At 73.0% G+C, this 14,526-nt stretch overlaps 5 protein-coding genes across 5 annotated transcripts in view; 4 read left to right on the top strand and 1 right to left on the bottom strand.

The window, feature by feature from the left end:
• Positions 1-1,277: 1,277 nt before the first annotated feature.
• Positions 1,278-2,543, top strand: AURANDRAFT_65626 (hypothetical protein; the record flags this gene model as incomplete). The annotated part of the gene is made up of 1 exon (XM_009040780.1): positions 1,278-2,543. One exon carries the CDS (start codon positions 1,278-1,280, stop codon positions 2,541-2,543), a length of 1,266 nt encoding a protein of 421 aa, XP_009039028.1.
• Positions 2,544-3,294: 751 nt separating this feature from the next.
• AURANDRAFT_29265 (hypothetical protein) lies at positions 3,295-3,750 on the top strand (the record flags this gene model as incomplete). Its single annotated transcript, XM_009040781.1, has 1 exon — positions 3,295-3,750. The coding sequence occupies one exon, from the start codon at positions 3,295-3,297 to the stop codon at positions 3,748-3,750; it is 456 nt and encodes a 151-aa protein (XP_009039029.1).
• A 362-nt stretch (positions 3,751-4,112) lies between these two features.
• On the bottom strand, positions 4,113-9,825 carry AURANDRAFT_65625 (hypothetical protein; the record flags this gene model as incomplete). Its single annotated transcript, XM_009040602.1, has 6 exons — positions 4,113-4,650; positions 4,704-5,293; positions 6,728-6,886; positions 7,002-7,834; positions 8,002-9,004; positions 9,226-9,825. The coding sequence occupies 6 exons, from the start codon at positions 9,823-9,825 to the stop codon at positions 4,113-4,115; spliced, it is 3,723 nt and encodes a 1,240-aa protein (XP_009038850.1).
• Positions 9,826-10,113: 288 nt separating this feature from the next.
• On the top strand, positions 10,114-11,880 carry AURANDRAFT_65624 (hypothetical protein; the record flags this gene model as incomplete). The annotated part of the gene is made up of 1 exon (XM_009040782.1): positions 10,114-11,880. The coding sequence occupies one exon, from the start codon at positions 10,114-10,116 to the stop codon at positions 11,878-11,880; it is 1,767 nt and encodes a 588-aa protein (XP_009039030.1).
• A 785-nt stretch (positions 11,881-12,665) lies between these two features.
• The window catches only part of AURANDRAFT_65623 (hypothetical protein), a gene marked incomplete at both ends in the record, with an annotated part of 3,478 nt that continues 1,617 nt past the window's right edge, over positions 12,666-14,526 (top strand). Inside the window, 2 exons of the mRNA XM_009040783.1 lie at positions 12,666-13,841; positions 13,931-14,505. Of these exons, the coding sequence (XP_009039031.1) occupies positions 12,666-13,841; positions 13,931-14,505 (1,751 nt within the window). The remainder of the gene's footprint in view (positions 13,842-13,930; positions 14,506-14,526) is intronic.

Genomic DNA, 14,526 nt, shown 5'->3' with positions numbered 1-14,526 from the left:
CAATTTAGAATAAAATCCGCATTTTAAGTCGACATTTTCGTATTTTGGCCCAGTCTGGGTGCGTAGATGCCCGGAACTGCTCCGAATAGACCCCTCGATGGTGAATCTACCGGTCTCGATCCCAAGGAACATGTTAGTTGCAACTCTCGAGGCCGGCACTTCCACTTTAGCCGACCCGGTTCGCCGAAAATATGCCTATTTTACGGCCGCTCGATGGGCCTCGAAACAAAGAATACGGCTTTTCGGGCACTTCTGGTGCCAAAAACCTATGGCTAGATGGCATCACGGACAGCCCCGTCGACGGAACCAACCTCCTAGAGCCCACGGTCGAAGCCTCTCGACTCAAAACTGCCGCCGTAGGGCCGGTTCCGTGCCTCGAGAACCGCCTCGTACTCGATTCGGGGCCCCGCCGACCCGTAGGTGGTCGAGATTCCTGTGTTATTTGGTGCGGCTAGTCGCCCACGCCCCCGGGGGGCTTCGATCCGCCGAGAGAACGAGGAGAGACGACTCGAAACGACCGACGTGGCATCGGTTCGGAGCCCGGAGATACGGCCCGTTCGCGAATACGGGCCCTGCCGGTCCGTAGACGGTCGGGGTTCCCGCGTCTTTTTGTGCGGCGAGTCGCCCACGCCCCCGGGGGGCTCCGATCCGTCGAAAGAACGAGAAGAGACGACTCAAAACGACCGACGTGGCATCGGTTCGGAGCCCGGAGATACCGCCCGTTCGCGAGTACGGGCCCCGCCGGTCCGTAGACGGTCGGGGTTCCTGCGTCTTTTTGTGCGGCGAGTCGCCCCTGCCCCCCGGGGGCTCCGACCCGTCGAAAGAACGAGAAGAGACGACTCAAAACGACCGACGTGGCATCGGTCCGGAGCCCGGACCGCGCGAACCGCACCAGCCTAACCGAAAATCGGTCGCTAGCCCGGCTGGGCTCCGGCCGGCGGGCCTGCGGCCCGCCGGCCGGAGATTTTGGCCCGGTTGGCCTGCCGGCCGGTGGGCCGCCGGGGAACCGAGGAGCTGGCGGGTCTGCCGGCGCAAAACCCGGCTGGCTGGCTGGCCGCAAACCCCCCGGCTGGCGGGGCACGGTTCTCTACTGGCATCGATCGGTGCCCGCCCCGCCACGACGACGTTGTCGCTCGATAACGCGCGGGGGCCGCGTCCGGGCCGAACGCGCGCGCCATAAACGCTGGGCACCGCTGCCCGAACGCTTCGATCGATCGACCGCCGGGCCGCGGTCCAGCTCTCAAACCGCTCCGCGCCGCTCTCAAATCCTCGACACGATGTGCTTGGGCAAAGAGGAGGGCCAGTGCGTGCTCGAGTGGTGCGCGTCGTGCAACTTCGACACGACGCGGACGGCCCTGGTCCGCGAGATGTGCGACTGCATCGACGACCTCAAGTACGCGGACGACGAGGACGTCGACGAGATGATCGTCGAATGGAAACCGCTCGCGGCCCAGAGCTTCAAGAAGAAGCTGGCCCTGCTCAAGAGCGGCTTCTCCGGCGAGGGCGCGGCCGCGCTCAACCAGCCCGGCGCCTTCGCGTCGGGCTTCTCGGCCGCGGCCGCGGCCGCGCCGCCGTCGCCGCGCCAAGGCCGCGCCAAGGCCGCGGCCGCGCTGTCGTCGCCGCACGGCGGCCGCGCCGAGGCCGCGCCGTCGCGGCCCGCGCGCGCGCCGGCGCCGGCGCCCCCGGCGACGCAGGCGCCGAGCGACGCCGAGGCGTCCTCGGACGACGCCGCCTCCGAGGACGAGCGGCCCGCGCGCAAGCGCAAGGCCGCGGCGGCGAAGAAGAAGGCGCCGAAGAAGGCCCGGGCCGCGCCGAAGGCGAGGCGGGCGCCGGCGAAGAAGCCGGCCACGGGCGACCGGCGGCTGGCGACGCAGGTCTACTCCGAGGCGGAGCTCTGGGCCGCGCCGAAGCCCCAGCTCGGCGACCTCGGCGACGTCGTGCTCGCGCGGAGCGCGGAGACGGGCCGCTGCGCCAAGTGCGACGGCGTCCACGCGACGGCGGACTGCCCGCACTTCCCCAGGGACCGCGAGCTGGTGACGAGCGTGCCCATCTCGTCGAGCCGCTGCGCGGCCCTCGAGGGCGAGCCGTGGTCTCGGACGGCGACGTCGCGCGACGAGGCCGACGCGCCCGCGCCGCGGGCCTGCGACGCGTGGCGGTCCGCGGGGTCCACCGCGCGCGTCCAGGCGCTGCTCGACCGGGACGCGCGCATCGCCGTCGCCCAGCCGAACCCGAAGGCGCCGGGCACGCTATCGTTCGCGCGCTACGAGGCCTACGCCGCCGCGACGACGTGCTCCGAGTTCCTCGACCTCGGCGGCCGGCGCGACGACCTCAAGCACGACCTCGCCAAGGGCTTCGTCGTCGTCGTCGGGCCGGGCCACGGCCGGTCGCGCGTGTCCTCGGACGTCGCCGACGACACGGACGACGACGACGGCGTCATCGACCTCGGCCCGCCGGCGGAGGACAAGGCCCTCGACGCGGAGGTCGCGGGGCTCCTCGCCGGCGGCGACGGCGACGACGACGCGCTCCTGACCATCTCCCTCTGACGTTTAATCTCGGGTGGTGTTGCTCTTTTGGGGGGCGGCTCGGGCGGCGCGCACGTTGTTTTAGGCCTTGTTTTGAGCGATTTGACCTGCCGACTGAGGTCGAGACGAGAGACGATCGTACGAGCTCAAGCGAAGACGCCGCGTAGTCATGTCGTGGCGGGAGAAGAAGTTGGAGTATGAGAATCGCATGGCCCGAGCGAGGGGCAAAAAACTCGACACTCTCAAGACCTGCACGATCTGCGGCGCCGACAAGGCCAAGGCGTGCAAAGGTTGCGGCACGACGGCCTACTGTTCGACGGACTGCCAACGCATCGACTGGCGCGACCGGGGCCACCGAAAGGTCTGCAAGAAGATCCAGGCCGCTGAGGCGGCGCGGGCGGAAGCGCCGACGCCCCCGCCGTCGCCGCCGCGGGACGTGTTCTACGGACCCGCGCCGCGGTCGCACGCCGACGAGGTCCGCGCGAGCCTCCACGAGCGAGACGAGGCCGCTCGTGCCCTGCGCGAGGCGAACCCGGAGCCCGAGCCGGCGTCGGCGCGGTACGGGTCGCGGTGCCCGATCTGTCTCGAGGAGTGGGACGTGAATGCTCCGGGCTTGCTTCGCGTCTGCTGCTGCCGGAGGGTCTGCCGATCGTGCGAGGACAAGATCGGCACCGGCGCGTGTCCCCTCTGTCGTGTACCGTGCCCGAAGACTAATGCGGAAGTACTCGCGCAAAGTCGCCGCCATGTGGAGAACGAGGTGCCGGAAGCAATTATGCATTTGGGAAGTGCGTACCATCACGGGTTGTACGGCCTCGTGAAATCCGCTAAGAAAGCCGCGAAGATTTACCGGCGCGCCGTGGAGCTCGGGAACGTGGAGGCGATGAATAACCTTGGGAGATTGTACGAGACTGGAAGTGGCGTCAAGCTGGACAAGAAGAAGGCGGAGCGGCTGTATCGCACGGGCGCAGATCGGGGCGACGCGTTCGCGCAATGCAATTTAGGTCTGTTACTTGATGATGAGCAGAAACATGAAGAAGCGTTCCGGTACTACGCGCTCGCGGCGGATCAAGGCTATACCGATGCGGAGTTGAACCTTGGCTTCTGTTACAGGGACGGAGAAGGCGCGGAAGTCGACCTCGGCAAAGCCAGATACTGGTTCGAGCGCGCCGCTGCCAAGGGCAACCAGTCGGCTATAGAGTCCCTGGCGGACCTCGACGCGCAATTATAGCCTAACAATCTGAACGCCGCGTCGTCGCCCGAGCCCGAGACGAGCGACGAGGAGGGCCTTCAGGAGGCCTTTCATGCCGCCCGGCGACTACGACTTGACCGAGTGCGTCCGCGCCTGCGCGTCGTGCCCCTCCGAGGGCGCGTGCGTCGACGACGCGGCATGGTCGCACACCAACAAGAAGAACAAGAAGCTCGACTGCGTCAGCGTCGCGCGGAACCCCGGCCGCCGCTGCGACCTCGCGGGCGCCCGGGAGCGCTGCCGCGCCACCTGCGGCGCGTGCCAGGCGTAGAGCGAGGGGCGCGTGCGCGCGCATCCTAAAGAGCCCCAGGAGCACGCCGCGCGCATCCTAAAGCAAAATCCCCTTATACCCCCGACGCCATCAGCCCCGAGTCCTGGATGCAGCAGGGCGGCGGCGCCGCGCGGGGGACGCAGCGGCGCGCCGCGCGCGCCGCGTCGCCCGCCGCGGAGCCGAGCGTCGCCGTGGGGAAGCGGCGCGCGTGCTGGTAGAGGGCGATGCCCGCGACGCTCAGCAGGAAGCCGACGCCCTCGAGGCCCGTGACCTCGGAGTCGCGGAAGACGACCGCGGAGACGAAGACGACGGAGATGTTCCGGACGAGCGACGTGATGCGGAGCGTGAGCGCGGACGTCGCCGCGAGCATCATGTTCGTCGCGAAGTTGACGACCAGGCCCCCGAGGGACGCGGCGGCGAAGAGGAGCGGGTGCGCCGCGACCTTGGACGCCGCGTCGGCGACGTCCTCCGACGCCGCGGAGAAGGCGGCGAGCGCGACGACGGCCGCGGGGCCCATGACCGCGAGGCCCTCGACGGCGCCGAACTTGCGGTCCACGAGCAGGATCTGCATCATCAACAGCTTGACGGCCTCGAAGAACTCCGACGCGAACCTACAAAGCGTGCGTGGGCGCGCGCGAACCATGTTCGAGACGCCGGCGAACACATGATCGCGACGCCCAGGGGCGAGCAGTGGAGCTCGCCCTGGACGGCGACGACCGTGCCCGCGACGATGACGGCGATGGACGCGACGAGGATGGGCGTCGCGCGCTCGAGGCGCGAGCAGAAGAGGAGGCACAGCAGGACGACAGGCGCGAACGCCTTGAGGATTTGCACGAACGCGACGCTGTTGTGGAGGTAGGCCATGTTCCCGAAGACGAGCGTCCCCGCGAGGGCGAGGCCGATGGGCGCGACGCGCGCGGCGTAGAACTGCGCCGTCATCGCCGCGACCTGCTCGGAAGGCGCGAGGCCCAGCGCGAGCGCCGCGTTCGCGACGACGGCCGACGTGCCCACGCCGAGCAGCGAGAGGAAGGCGCCGTAGGGGAAGCCGACCTCGACCATGATGTGCTTGTTCAGGAAGATGAGCGACGGGCCGGCCACGAGGTAGAGGAGCGTGGCGCAGGCGGCGCGCAGCACCTTGAGCGCGCTCCGCGCCGCCTTCTCGCCGCGCTCGCCATCGACGTCCGCGGACGGGGGCTCGCCGGACGGCGCCTTGCGGTAGCCCTTCGCCGCCGGCGACTTCGGGATGGCACTCATCTAAGCACACATTGCTGCGGTGCTGCCCCAATTACAGTGCTGCACTCACGGCTTGTTGACGAACAAGGCTGCCCCGCGTCTCCCGGCGGCGCTAGCTGTGCCGGTTGGCCGCCATGGCTCCTCCGCCGGCGCTCTTCCGGGCGCTCTACGACTTCGCCGCGACGGACGCCGACGAGCTGTCCCTGCGCGCCGGCGACGTCGTGCGCGTGTCGTCGCAGCAGGACGACGGCTGGTGGTACGGCATCGTCGCCGGCGACGGCGAGCCGCGCGGGGGCCTCTTCCCGGGCACCTACGTGGCCGCCGTCGCCGACGCGGCGCCGGAGGCGACGCCGGCGGCGGCGACGCCGGCGGCGGCCGCGCCGGCGCCGCCGGCGCCGGAGGACGACGGCGGCCTCGAGGCCGCGCGCCGCGCGTCGTCGGACGCGCTCGCGGCGTTCGCCGCGGCCGCGGTCGACGTCGAGGGCGCGGGCGGGGCCGCCGCCGCCGGCGAGGCGGCGCCCGTGGCGCCGGAGCCGGCGGCGCCGCGCGACGAGACGCTCGAGCTCATCCTCGAGCTCGAGCGCCGCGCCGCGGCGGCGGAGGCGAGCCTCGCGGAGGAGCGCGCGGCGGCCGCGGCTTTCCGCGAGGCCACGACGGCGTCGCTGGCGATTTTGGAGTCGACGCTGACGCGGGCGCTGGCGCCCCTCGGCGGCGTCGTGCTCCTCGCCCCCGGCGACGCCGGCGACGCCTTCTTCGGCGACGGCGCGGCCGGTGGCTCCGGCGCGGGCGCGCGGCTCGCCTCGGGCCTCACGGCGCGGCTCCGGCCCGGCCCCCTCGGCCGGCGGAGCGTCGCCTGGGCCGACTTCTGGACGTCGCGCGCGAGGCGCTCGAGGCCGCGCGGCCCGCGGCGCCGCCGCCGCCGCCGCGGCCCGCGGCGGCCGCGGCGGCGGACGACGACGCGCCGCGCGTCGCGACGCTCCTCGCGCGCTTCGCCCCGCCGCTGCGCCAGCTCTTCAAGGAGTACGCGTCGCAGCGGCCGCGCTGGAGCACGCCGAGCGCCGACGGCCGCGGCCCGCGGCCGCCGAGCGGCCAGCTGCTCCTGTCGCCGACGGATTTCCTGCGGCTCTGCCGCGAGACGCGGGTCTGCCCGGGGCTCCTGAGCCGCCAGGAGGTGACCTCCGTCTGCCGCGCGGCGCTCGCCGACGCCCAGGGCGCGCCGGGGCTCACGGAGCAGCGCACGACCGCCGCGCTCGAAAACGTCGCGGCGGCCGCCTACGGCGCGCGGCTGCCCGCGATGTCGCGCGGCGACGCGCTCGAGGCGCTCTTCATCCACATGGGCCTCGCGGAGCGGCTGATCCAGCAGGCGCGCAACGCGCCGCCGTCGCGCGACTCCGGCGCGCGGCCCGCGCCGCCGCGGCCGGTCGAGGCCGAGTCGCCGCCGCCGGCGTCGCGGACGCGCGCGCGCGAGCCCGCGCCCTTCGCGCGGCCGCCGGCCTTCACGCCGACGACGTCGGGCGTCCTCAAGCCGCTGAGCAAGGGGCCGTCGCCCGTCGTCGCGCTGGGCCGCGAGTCGCCCGCGGGCTGGGACCCGACGGGGACGCTCTTCGCGAACCCCTACGCGACGCCCTTCGCGACGCCGGGCGCGGGGCCCAAGAAGCCCCTCCCCGATAACCCCTAGAACACGGCCGACGACCGGCGAGATGCCCCGCCCCGATAGTCCCTAGAACACGGCGGACGACCGGCGGCGCCGCGCGCCCTTGGCGAACAGCGCGGGCGCCGCGCGCTCCTTCGGCGGGCCGCCGAGGAGCGCCACGGCGGACTGGCGCCGCTTCGCCCGCGTGCGCGCGTCGCGGTGCTCCCGCTTGACGTCGTCGCGCATGGCCCGCAGCGCGCCGCCCGGCCGCGTGAGCATCAAAAACGGCGGGAACCGCTCCGCGCGGTACTCCGGCTTGACCATCAGCAGGCAGTTGTCGATGTAGTCGACGTCGACCGTGTCGTTGAGCAGGCTCCGCACGTCCTCCTTGTCCACGGTGTGCATGTTGTTGAGGAAGGCGTAGTAGGACGCGTAGGCCGCGTCCTGGTGCGCCGTCCGCTGGGCCACGAGGAGCCGTTCGACGTAGGCGCGCCGGTCCGCGCGGCGCCAGGGCGCGTAGTCGTAGGCGTCCTTCTCCGGCACGGCGTCGCCGCCGAGGTGCTTGTTCACGTGGAGCAGCGCGAGGCAGCGGTGGGTCCCCTCGGGCGACGCGCGGCCCGACGACCCCGACTCGCGCGACGCGCGGCCGTCCTCGTCGTGCTCCGCGCCGCACTTCTTCGCCGTGTCGCGGTTCGCGCGGCGGCGCAGGCGCTTCGCCGTGACGCCGTTGCCGTTGAGGCTCAGGAGCTTCGCGAGCTTCGTGTTCGCGGCTTCCAGCGCGACGGCCCGCTCCGAGAACGCGGGGTCCTTGGCCATGTGGCGCATGGCCACGGACTGGCGGTGCTTGCGCATGAGGCCGAGCTCGTCGCGGTACCGTCGCTCCTCGCGGAGAAAGGCCCGCTCGAGGACGGCGACGCGCGCGTGGCGGCCTGGGCGGGAAACGGGTGCGACATGCCCAACTTCAAAGGCTCCTCTCTCGGCCGTTTTCCACTCGTTTCGGCTGATTTTTGGACGAGCGATCATCTCTCGGAGCGCTCTCGAAGCGTGGGTGCTGTTTCCGAAACGCGCGCGCGCGAAACACTCACGTTGAAGCGACGTTGAATCACCCTGTTCCTGCCCTGGTGGCGGCTCGCGATCCAGTTCCGCGCGACGCGCTGGAAGCACCGCACGGCCTGCTGCATGCGGCGGATGGCGTACTTGCCCGACACCGCCGCGCCGCGCAGGAACTCGGCGACGACGTCGGCGGAGACGGCGCGCTTCGCGAGCTTGTAGCGGTGGTGGATCCGCGTGATGTAGCGCCGCATCGTGCCCTCGAACCACTGGAGGCGCTGCGCGCCGAGCTCCCGCGCGAAGCGCCGGTAGCGCTCGGCGATCCACCAGCGCTTGATCTTCGTCGCCGCCTCCGTGAAGACGAGGTGCTGCGTCTTCCGCCGGTGGCGGTGCGCGACGGAGTGGCGCCGCGCCTGCTCGCCGAACGACGACCGCCGCCGCAGGAGCGGCGGCGGCGAGCCGTCCGTCGACGAGAAGGACGCGCGGGACCGGCGCCGCTGCAGGGGCGTGTCCCGCTGGGGCTGCTCCGGCGCCAGGCTGCCCCGGCGGTTCCGCGCGGCGTCCGCGAGCGCGTCGCGCGGCGGCTCGGCCGCGTCGCTGGAGTCGTCGTCGTCGTCGCTCCAGAAGGGGTCGAGCGCCAGTTTGCGGTCCGCCTCCATCTCGTTGCCGGCGACGCGGCACCGCGCGCCGAGCGCGGCGAGCCGCAGCCACGCGGCCGCGACGGGCGCCTCCGCGCGGCGCCGGTCGCGGCGCGCGTCGCGGCGCGCCGCGTCCTCGCGCTTCGCGGCCGCCGCGGCGTCCAGGTCGTCGCGCCGGTCCTTGGCCGCGCGGAGCCGCACGGAGTGGCGCTCCCGCGCGGCGAGCGCCGCGTCGAGCTTCGGCGGCGACTGGCGGCCCGACGGCGACGGGCAGCCCCGCGACGCCCAGAGCCCGACCTGGACGCGGCTCGGCTGGTCCCGGAGCCGCCGCAGGGTCTCCGCGGCGACGCTGCCGTCGTCGCCCCCGTCGATGTGCACGAAGCACGTGCCGTCCTGGAACGCGGCGTCCGCCTGGGCCGCGAAAGGGTGCGACATTCCCAACTTCAAAGGCTTCTATCTCGGCCGTTTTTCACTCGTTTCGGCTCATTTTTGGACGAGCGATCATCCCTCGGAGCGCTCTCGAAGCGGGGACCCTTTCTCCGGAACAATCGCGCGCGGCATACTCATGTTGAAGCGACCTTGAATCACCCGTTTCCTGCCCCGGCGTCCGCCGGTTTCACGAGCAGGCTCACGGACGTCGGCCGCCGCTGCAGCGTCGCGAGCCGCTCCCGGGCCTGCTGCGTGCGCCGCGCGGCCGCGGACTGGGGCCGCAGCGTCCGGCGCGCCGCGGGCTCGGCGAAGAACTCGTCGGTCACGGGCGCCTTGAGCTGGAAAAGCGCGTCGAGGACCCCGAGCGGCTCCGCGGCGACGGCCTCCGCGCCCCAGCCGCCCTTGCCGTAGCGGCCGCCGCGCGAGAAGGTGCCGAAGGTCCGCGCCGTGCCGACGCCCCGCTCCTCGCCGAGCTGGCGCGCCGCCGCGAGCGCGCCCGAGTCCTCGACGACGGACTTGCGCCGCGTGCCGATCTTGGCCGCGGCGCGCAGCGCGCCGGACGGGTCGTCGACGCCCGTGACCACGGACTGGCGCCGGCCCTCGCCCTCCGACGCGCCGGGGACGCCGATGCTGCCGCGCCGCGCGTGGCCCGCCGTCGGCGCGCCGGCGAGGCCCACGGACCCGCGCCGGGCGCGGCCGGGCGCGGCGCCGCCGGCGAGGCCCACGGACCCGCGCCGCGCGCGGCCGTCGACGTGCTTGCTGCCCGCATCGTGGAGCGCGGGTGCGCTGGCGGACGCGCGCATGCTTTGGGGTTCAGCTCGTGAGAACTGGGGCTGCCATCATAGCGCAGCCCAACCGCGCTTCCGGCTGATGCTGCGGTTTCAGGTCAATGAATCGCCGAAGCCGCCTAGGCCGGCAGTCTGAGCCGCCGCCCGCTCCGCGCCTCGCGCCTTCGTGCTCGTCCGCGCTGCCGGCTCCGCGCCTCGCGCCTTCGTGCTCGTCCGCTGCCTAGCGCACCACACCAGTCTGGAGCCGCTGCCCGCTCCGCGCCTCGCGCCTTCGTGCTCGTCCGCTGCCTAGCGCACCACACCATGGGCAAGGCCAAGGCCGCGCCGGCGGCCTCGACCGACGGCACGGCGAAGCTCGCGGGCACGGCCTACCACGCGGCGTCGCGGAGCGTCGCGGCGCGCGAGCAGGCGCTGCAGGCCGCCGGCCGGCTCTGCGACAACGGCGAGAAATGGGCGAAGCGCATCGGCGCACGGCAGTCGCCCTACGAGTTCATCGAACTCTGGTGGTCGCTGCCCGCGGCGACGCGCGCGTGCCCGCCGCCGCAGTCGAACGGCGAGAAGTGCCGGCGGTGCAAGAAGGTCGTGCGGCTCGCGCGGCGGCAATTCATCAAGCGCGACGAGGGGTCGCGCCTCGGCCGCGAGGTGCGCGTCGTCAAGTGCGACGGCGGCTGCATGGGACAAGGGGTGTCAGTCATCGTCAACAAGTGGGCCGACTACGGCTACGAGGCCGAGGAGGAGGAGGAGGACGACGACGGCGGGGCGCCGCGGCGCTGCGCCGTCGCCGCGAAGCCCGAGGCGGCGGCCGCGCCGCGCGCCGTCGTCGCGCCCTCGGACGTCGCGCTCGACGCGTGCTCGCTCCGCGTGAAGGACGACGACGACGCGGAGGCGAAGCCCGACGCGGCGCGGCGCAGGGCGAAGCCGAAGAAGGGCGCGCGGAAGCTGTTGGACCTCGGCGCGCCGGCGCCGGCGCGGGCCTACGACGACGACGCCTGGGACAAGCCGGCGCCGCGCGCGCCGGCGCCGGCGCCGCGCGAGGCGCCGCCGCCGCAGCAGCCGCCGTCGATGGACGCGTTCCCGAGCCTCGGCGGCGGCTCGCCGCGGACCGTCGACGCGCCGCCGCCCGAGCCGCCCGCGTGGGAGCCGGCCTACGCGGCCGAGGAGCCGTGGGACCCGGCCTACGCGGCCGAGGAGCCGGCCTACGCGGCCGAGGAGCCATGGGAGCCGGCCTACGCGCCCGAGGAGCCGGCCTACGCGGCCGAAGCGCCGTGGGAGCCGGCCTACGCGCCCGTGGAGCCGGCCTACGCGGCCGAAGCGCCGTGGTCGGACCCGTGGGCGCCGGAGCCGCAGAACTGTTCGCCGCGGCACTTTTCGCCGGAACCGGAGGTCCCCGCGCCGGAGGTCCGCGCGGTCCGCGCCCCGGCGCGCGCGTCGGCGCGCGAGCTCAAGGCCCTGCCGCCCGGGCTGCGAGCCGTCGCCGCGAAGCTCGCGCTCACGTCCGAAACGGTCGAGGCGCTCTCGAGGCTCTCGAACAAGAAAGATCAAGGTCGCGCTGCGAAGCGCCTCAGCGACCCTGGCTTTACATACACAGTTATGCTCGATGCGGAGCCCAATTCGTTTATCCTCTCAGAGCTCAAGAAGATCGGGCACCTAGGGTCGACGTCGAAGTGCCGGCTCGTGTGCAGCGAGAAGTTCCTCGCGGAAGCCCAGGCGAGCGCGCCCGCGCGCCAGGAGCACAAGCGCGCCGCGACGAGCAAGCCGAGGCCGACGCCGCCGCGGGCACCGCCGCCGCCGCGGGCACCGCCGCCGCCGCGGGCACCGCCGCCGCCGCGGGCCGCGCCGCCGCCGCCGCGGGCCGCGCCGCCGCCGCCGCCGCCCGTCGCGTCGCCGTTCGAGCAGCTCGCGACGTTCCTCGAGGCGTTCGGCCTGCAGCGCCACGTGCGCCGCTTCGCGGAGGAGGAGATCCTGAGCCTCCGGGACCTGCCCCACCTGACGCTCGACGACCTCGTCGACATGGGCCTCTCCTTCGCGGAGGCGGACACGCTCGTGTCCGCGGCGCGGGAAATGTTGTAAGGCTCTGGGGCCGTTTCCCTTCCGGGCAAGCGGCTCATAGATCTCCCCCATGCTCGAGTTCGCCAGCCTCGACCGCGCGGCGTTGGCCGACGTCGTCGACGAGACGCAGCTCTCGCTCGAGCTCTACTTCCACGCGCGCGAGCTCAACCGCGCGCAGCACGCCGAGCTCGGCCTCCCGCCGCCCGACACGGCCCTGCTCCCGCCCGGCGACGCGCGCCCGGAGCGGCGAAGGCTCGGCGATATTCGGTGCCGTACTCGCGGTGTGGTTTTGGCAAGAATTGGGTCCATCTGTCTCCGCCGCGCCATCGGATTGAACCGCTCTTAGCCCGCAGATTTCGCGCGCGCGCCGGCGCCCCTTTCTCACTTGAAACCGCCCCGCGGGCCACCGGGGCGCGGGCGCCGCCCCCCGAACAAACTGGGCGACGGGGGACGCCGTAGATGTCGAGCCTCGACAAAACGGTTCATCGTCGCGCCCCCCCGGCTTCCCGGGGGCGTCGCCCACCGGGGCGCGGTCGTCGTCGCCCCCGGGGGGGCGGCGGGGGGCACTTCGCCACAACGGCGGCCCGGGGGACTCGCGGCTCCGCGCATCGCGGAACCGAATTCGACGACGGGCCTCGAAATACGCGCTCGCCCGGGCTTCTCGCGACACCCCCCGACGGGCCTCGAAATACGCGCTCGCCCGGGCTTCTCGCGACACCCCTCGACGGGCCTCGAAATACGCGCTCGCCCGGGCTTCTCGCGACACCCCCCCCCCCGCGTTCGCACAGGCCACCAAGATCGCCAACATGAACGCCTCGATGCTCGTGCGCCTCCTCTTCGCCGCACTCTGCGCCGCGCCGGCTCGGGCGATCTGCCGCGAGCCGCACCCGCTCCTGCCGACGTACTGGTCCGCGGACGAGCCGAAGCTCGCCGTCGTCGGCATCTACTTCAAGGACCTCCCCGCGTCGCACGTCCCGACGCCGGCCGAGTTCGCGGCCATGGTCCACGGGCCCGCGGTCGTCGCCGCGCTGGACCGCATGTCCGACGGGTGCCTGAACGCGACGACGTTCGCGCCCGACTTCTACGTCGTCAAGAACGAGGGCGCGACGCACCCGCTCGAGGAGGGCGGCCGCGTGTCCTGCGGCCAGGCCGACGACTTCTTCGAAACGTCGAGCGTCCGGAACCTGGGCTTCGACTTCGACGACTACGACGGCGTCCTCTTCTCGCCCATCGGCCACTGCAGCGCGGACGGCAGCGGCGCCGGCTGGTACAAGTACGTGGGCAGCGTCGACGGCCGCACCGTCTACAACGTGCAGGGCATCTTCATGTCCACGGACCTGCGGCCGTGGTGCGCGCTCGGCGACGCGGCGTGCGACTTCGCCGCGGCGGCGCCGTACACCCGGGACCGGACCTACGTGCACGAGCTCATCCACTGGTTCGGCTTCGCAGCCCACTCCTCGATGACCGACTGCGCCGACCCGGACGCGGACGGCCTCGACCCGCTGCTGTGCCCGACGATCGGGTACGGCGACCCCTTCAGCGTCATGGGCCCGAGCGGCGGCGTCGCGAACCTCCCCGCCTACATCAAGTACCACCTCGGCTGGCTCGGCGCGGACGACGTCGAGGTCGTGCGGACGCGCGGCGAGTTCCAGCTCGCGGCCGTCGACGCGCCGCGCGGCGGCGCCGCGAAGCGCTTCGCGTACCTCCCGGAGTCGGACCTCTACGTGCACTGGCGGAACGCGACGGAGCTGCCGGACCCCGCGGGCCCGGAGCCCGAGGACGACTACGCGGGCTTCTTCGTCCACCGCTGGTCGACGCTCGTCGACGCGCACGTGACGTCGTGCGCCGCGGGCGACGACGAAGCCGCGCGCGCGGAGCGCGCGGCGCACGTGACGCTCAAGCCGGGGTCGACGTTCAAGGCGCGGACCCAGGGCGTCGTCCTCCGCGCGGGCGCGGCGGGCGGCGCGACGCGCGGCCTCGAGGTCCACCTCACGGGCGAGCCGCCGCTCTGCCTCCGCGACCTGCCCCGCATGAGCGCCTACACGAACTGCGACTGCGGCGCGACTACAAGTGCGGCAACACGGGCAACTACTGCGGCGAGGGCGGCGAGGCGTTCCGGCCCTTCCGGTCGAACTTCGACGGCTCCGACCGCGTCCCGGACTTCCCCGGCGGCGTGACGCTCCACTCGGTCGAGGTCAAGAACGCGGACCTCGGGGGCTGCGGCGACCGCGCGGCGCCGTTCGACCTGGCCGTCGCGCGCACGGAGCTGCCGGAGGGCTACGGCTTCGACCCGCAGAAGTACCATATGGAGCTCCGGCCCCGGGGCTTCTCCGGCAACGCGCGGAGCATGGCCTTCGCGTTCGGGCTCCCCGCGAACATGAGCGACTACGACTCGTGCCTCACGGCGACGAACCACGACACGGGCCTCCGCGCGGCCCAGATCCACCGCATCACGCTGCCCTACGACGGCCGGGAGGTGTGGTATCGGAACAACCGGCCGGCGGACTACGCCGGCGTCGACCCGGACCTCGCGGCGTACTGCGCGTCGCTCAACGGCTGCGGCCGCGCGGGCGGCGACTGCCCCGCGGCCGGCGCCGGCGGCGGCCACTGCGACCTCGACAAGGCCTGCGACGGCGCCGACGCGCCGTTCGGCCCCGACGGCCGCTG

Source organism: Aureococcus anophagefferens (genome assembly GCF_000186865.1).
Source record: "Aureococcus anophagefferens unplaced genomic scaffold AURANscaffold_16, whole genome shotgun sequence".
NCBI classification, from domain to species: domain Eukaryota; class Pelagophyceae; order Pelagomonadales; family Pelagomonadaceae; genus Aureococcus; species Aureococcus anophagefferens.
This window is presented reverse-complemented; position numbering and strand designations above follow the sequence as displayed.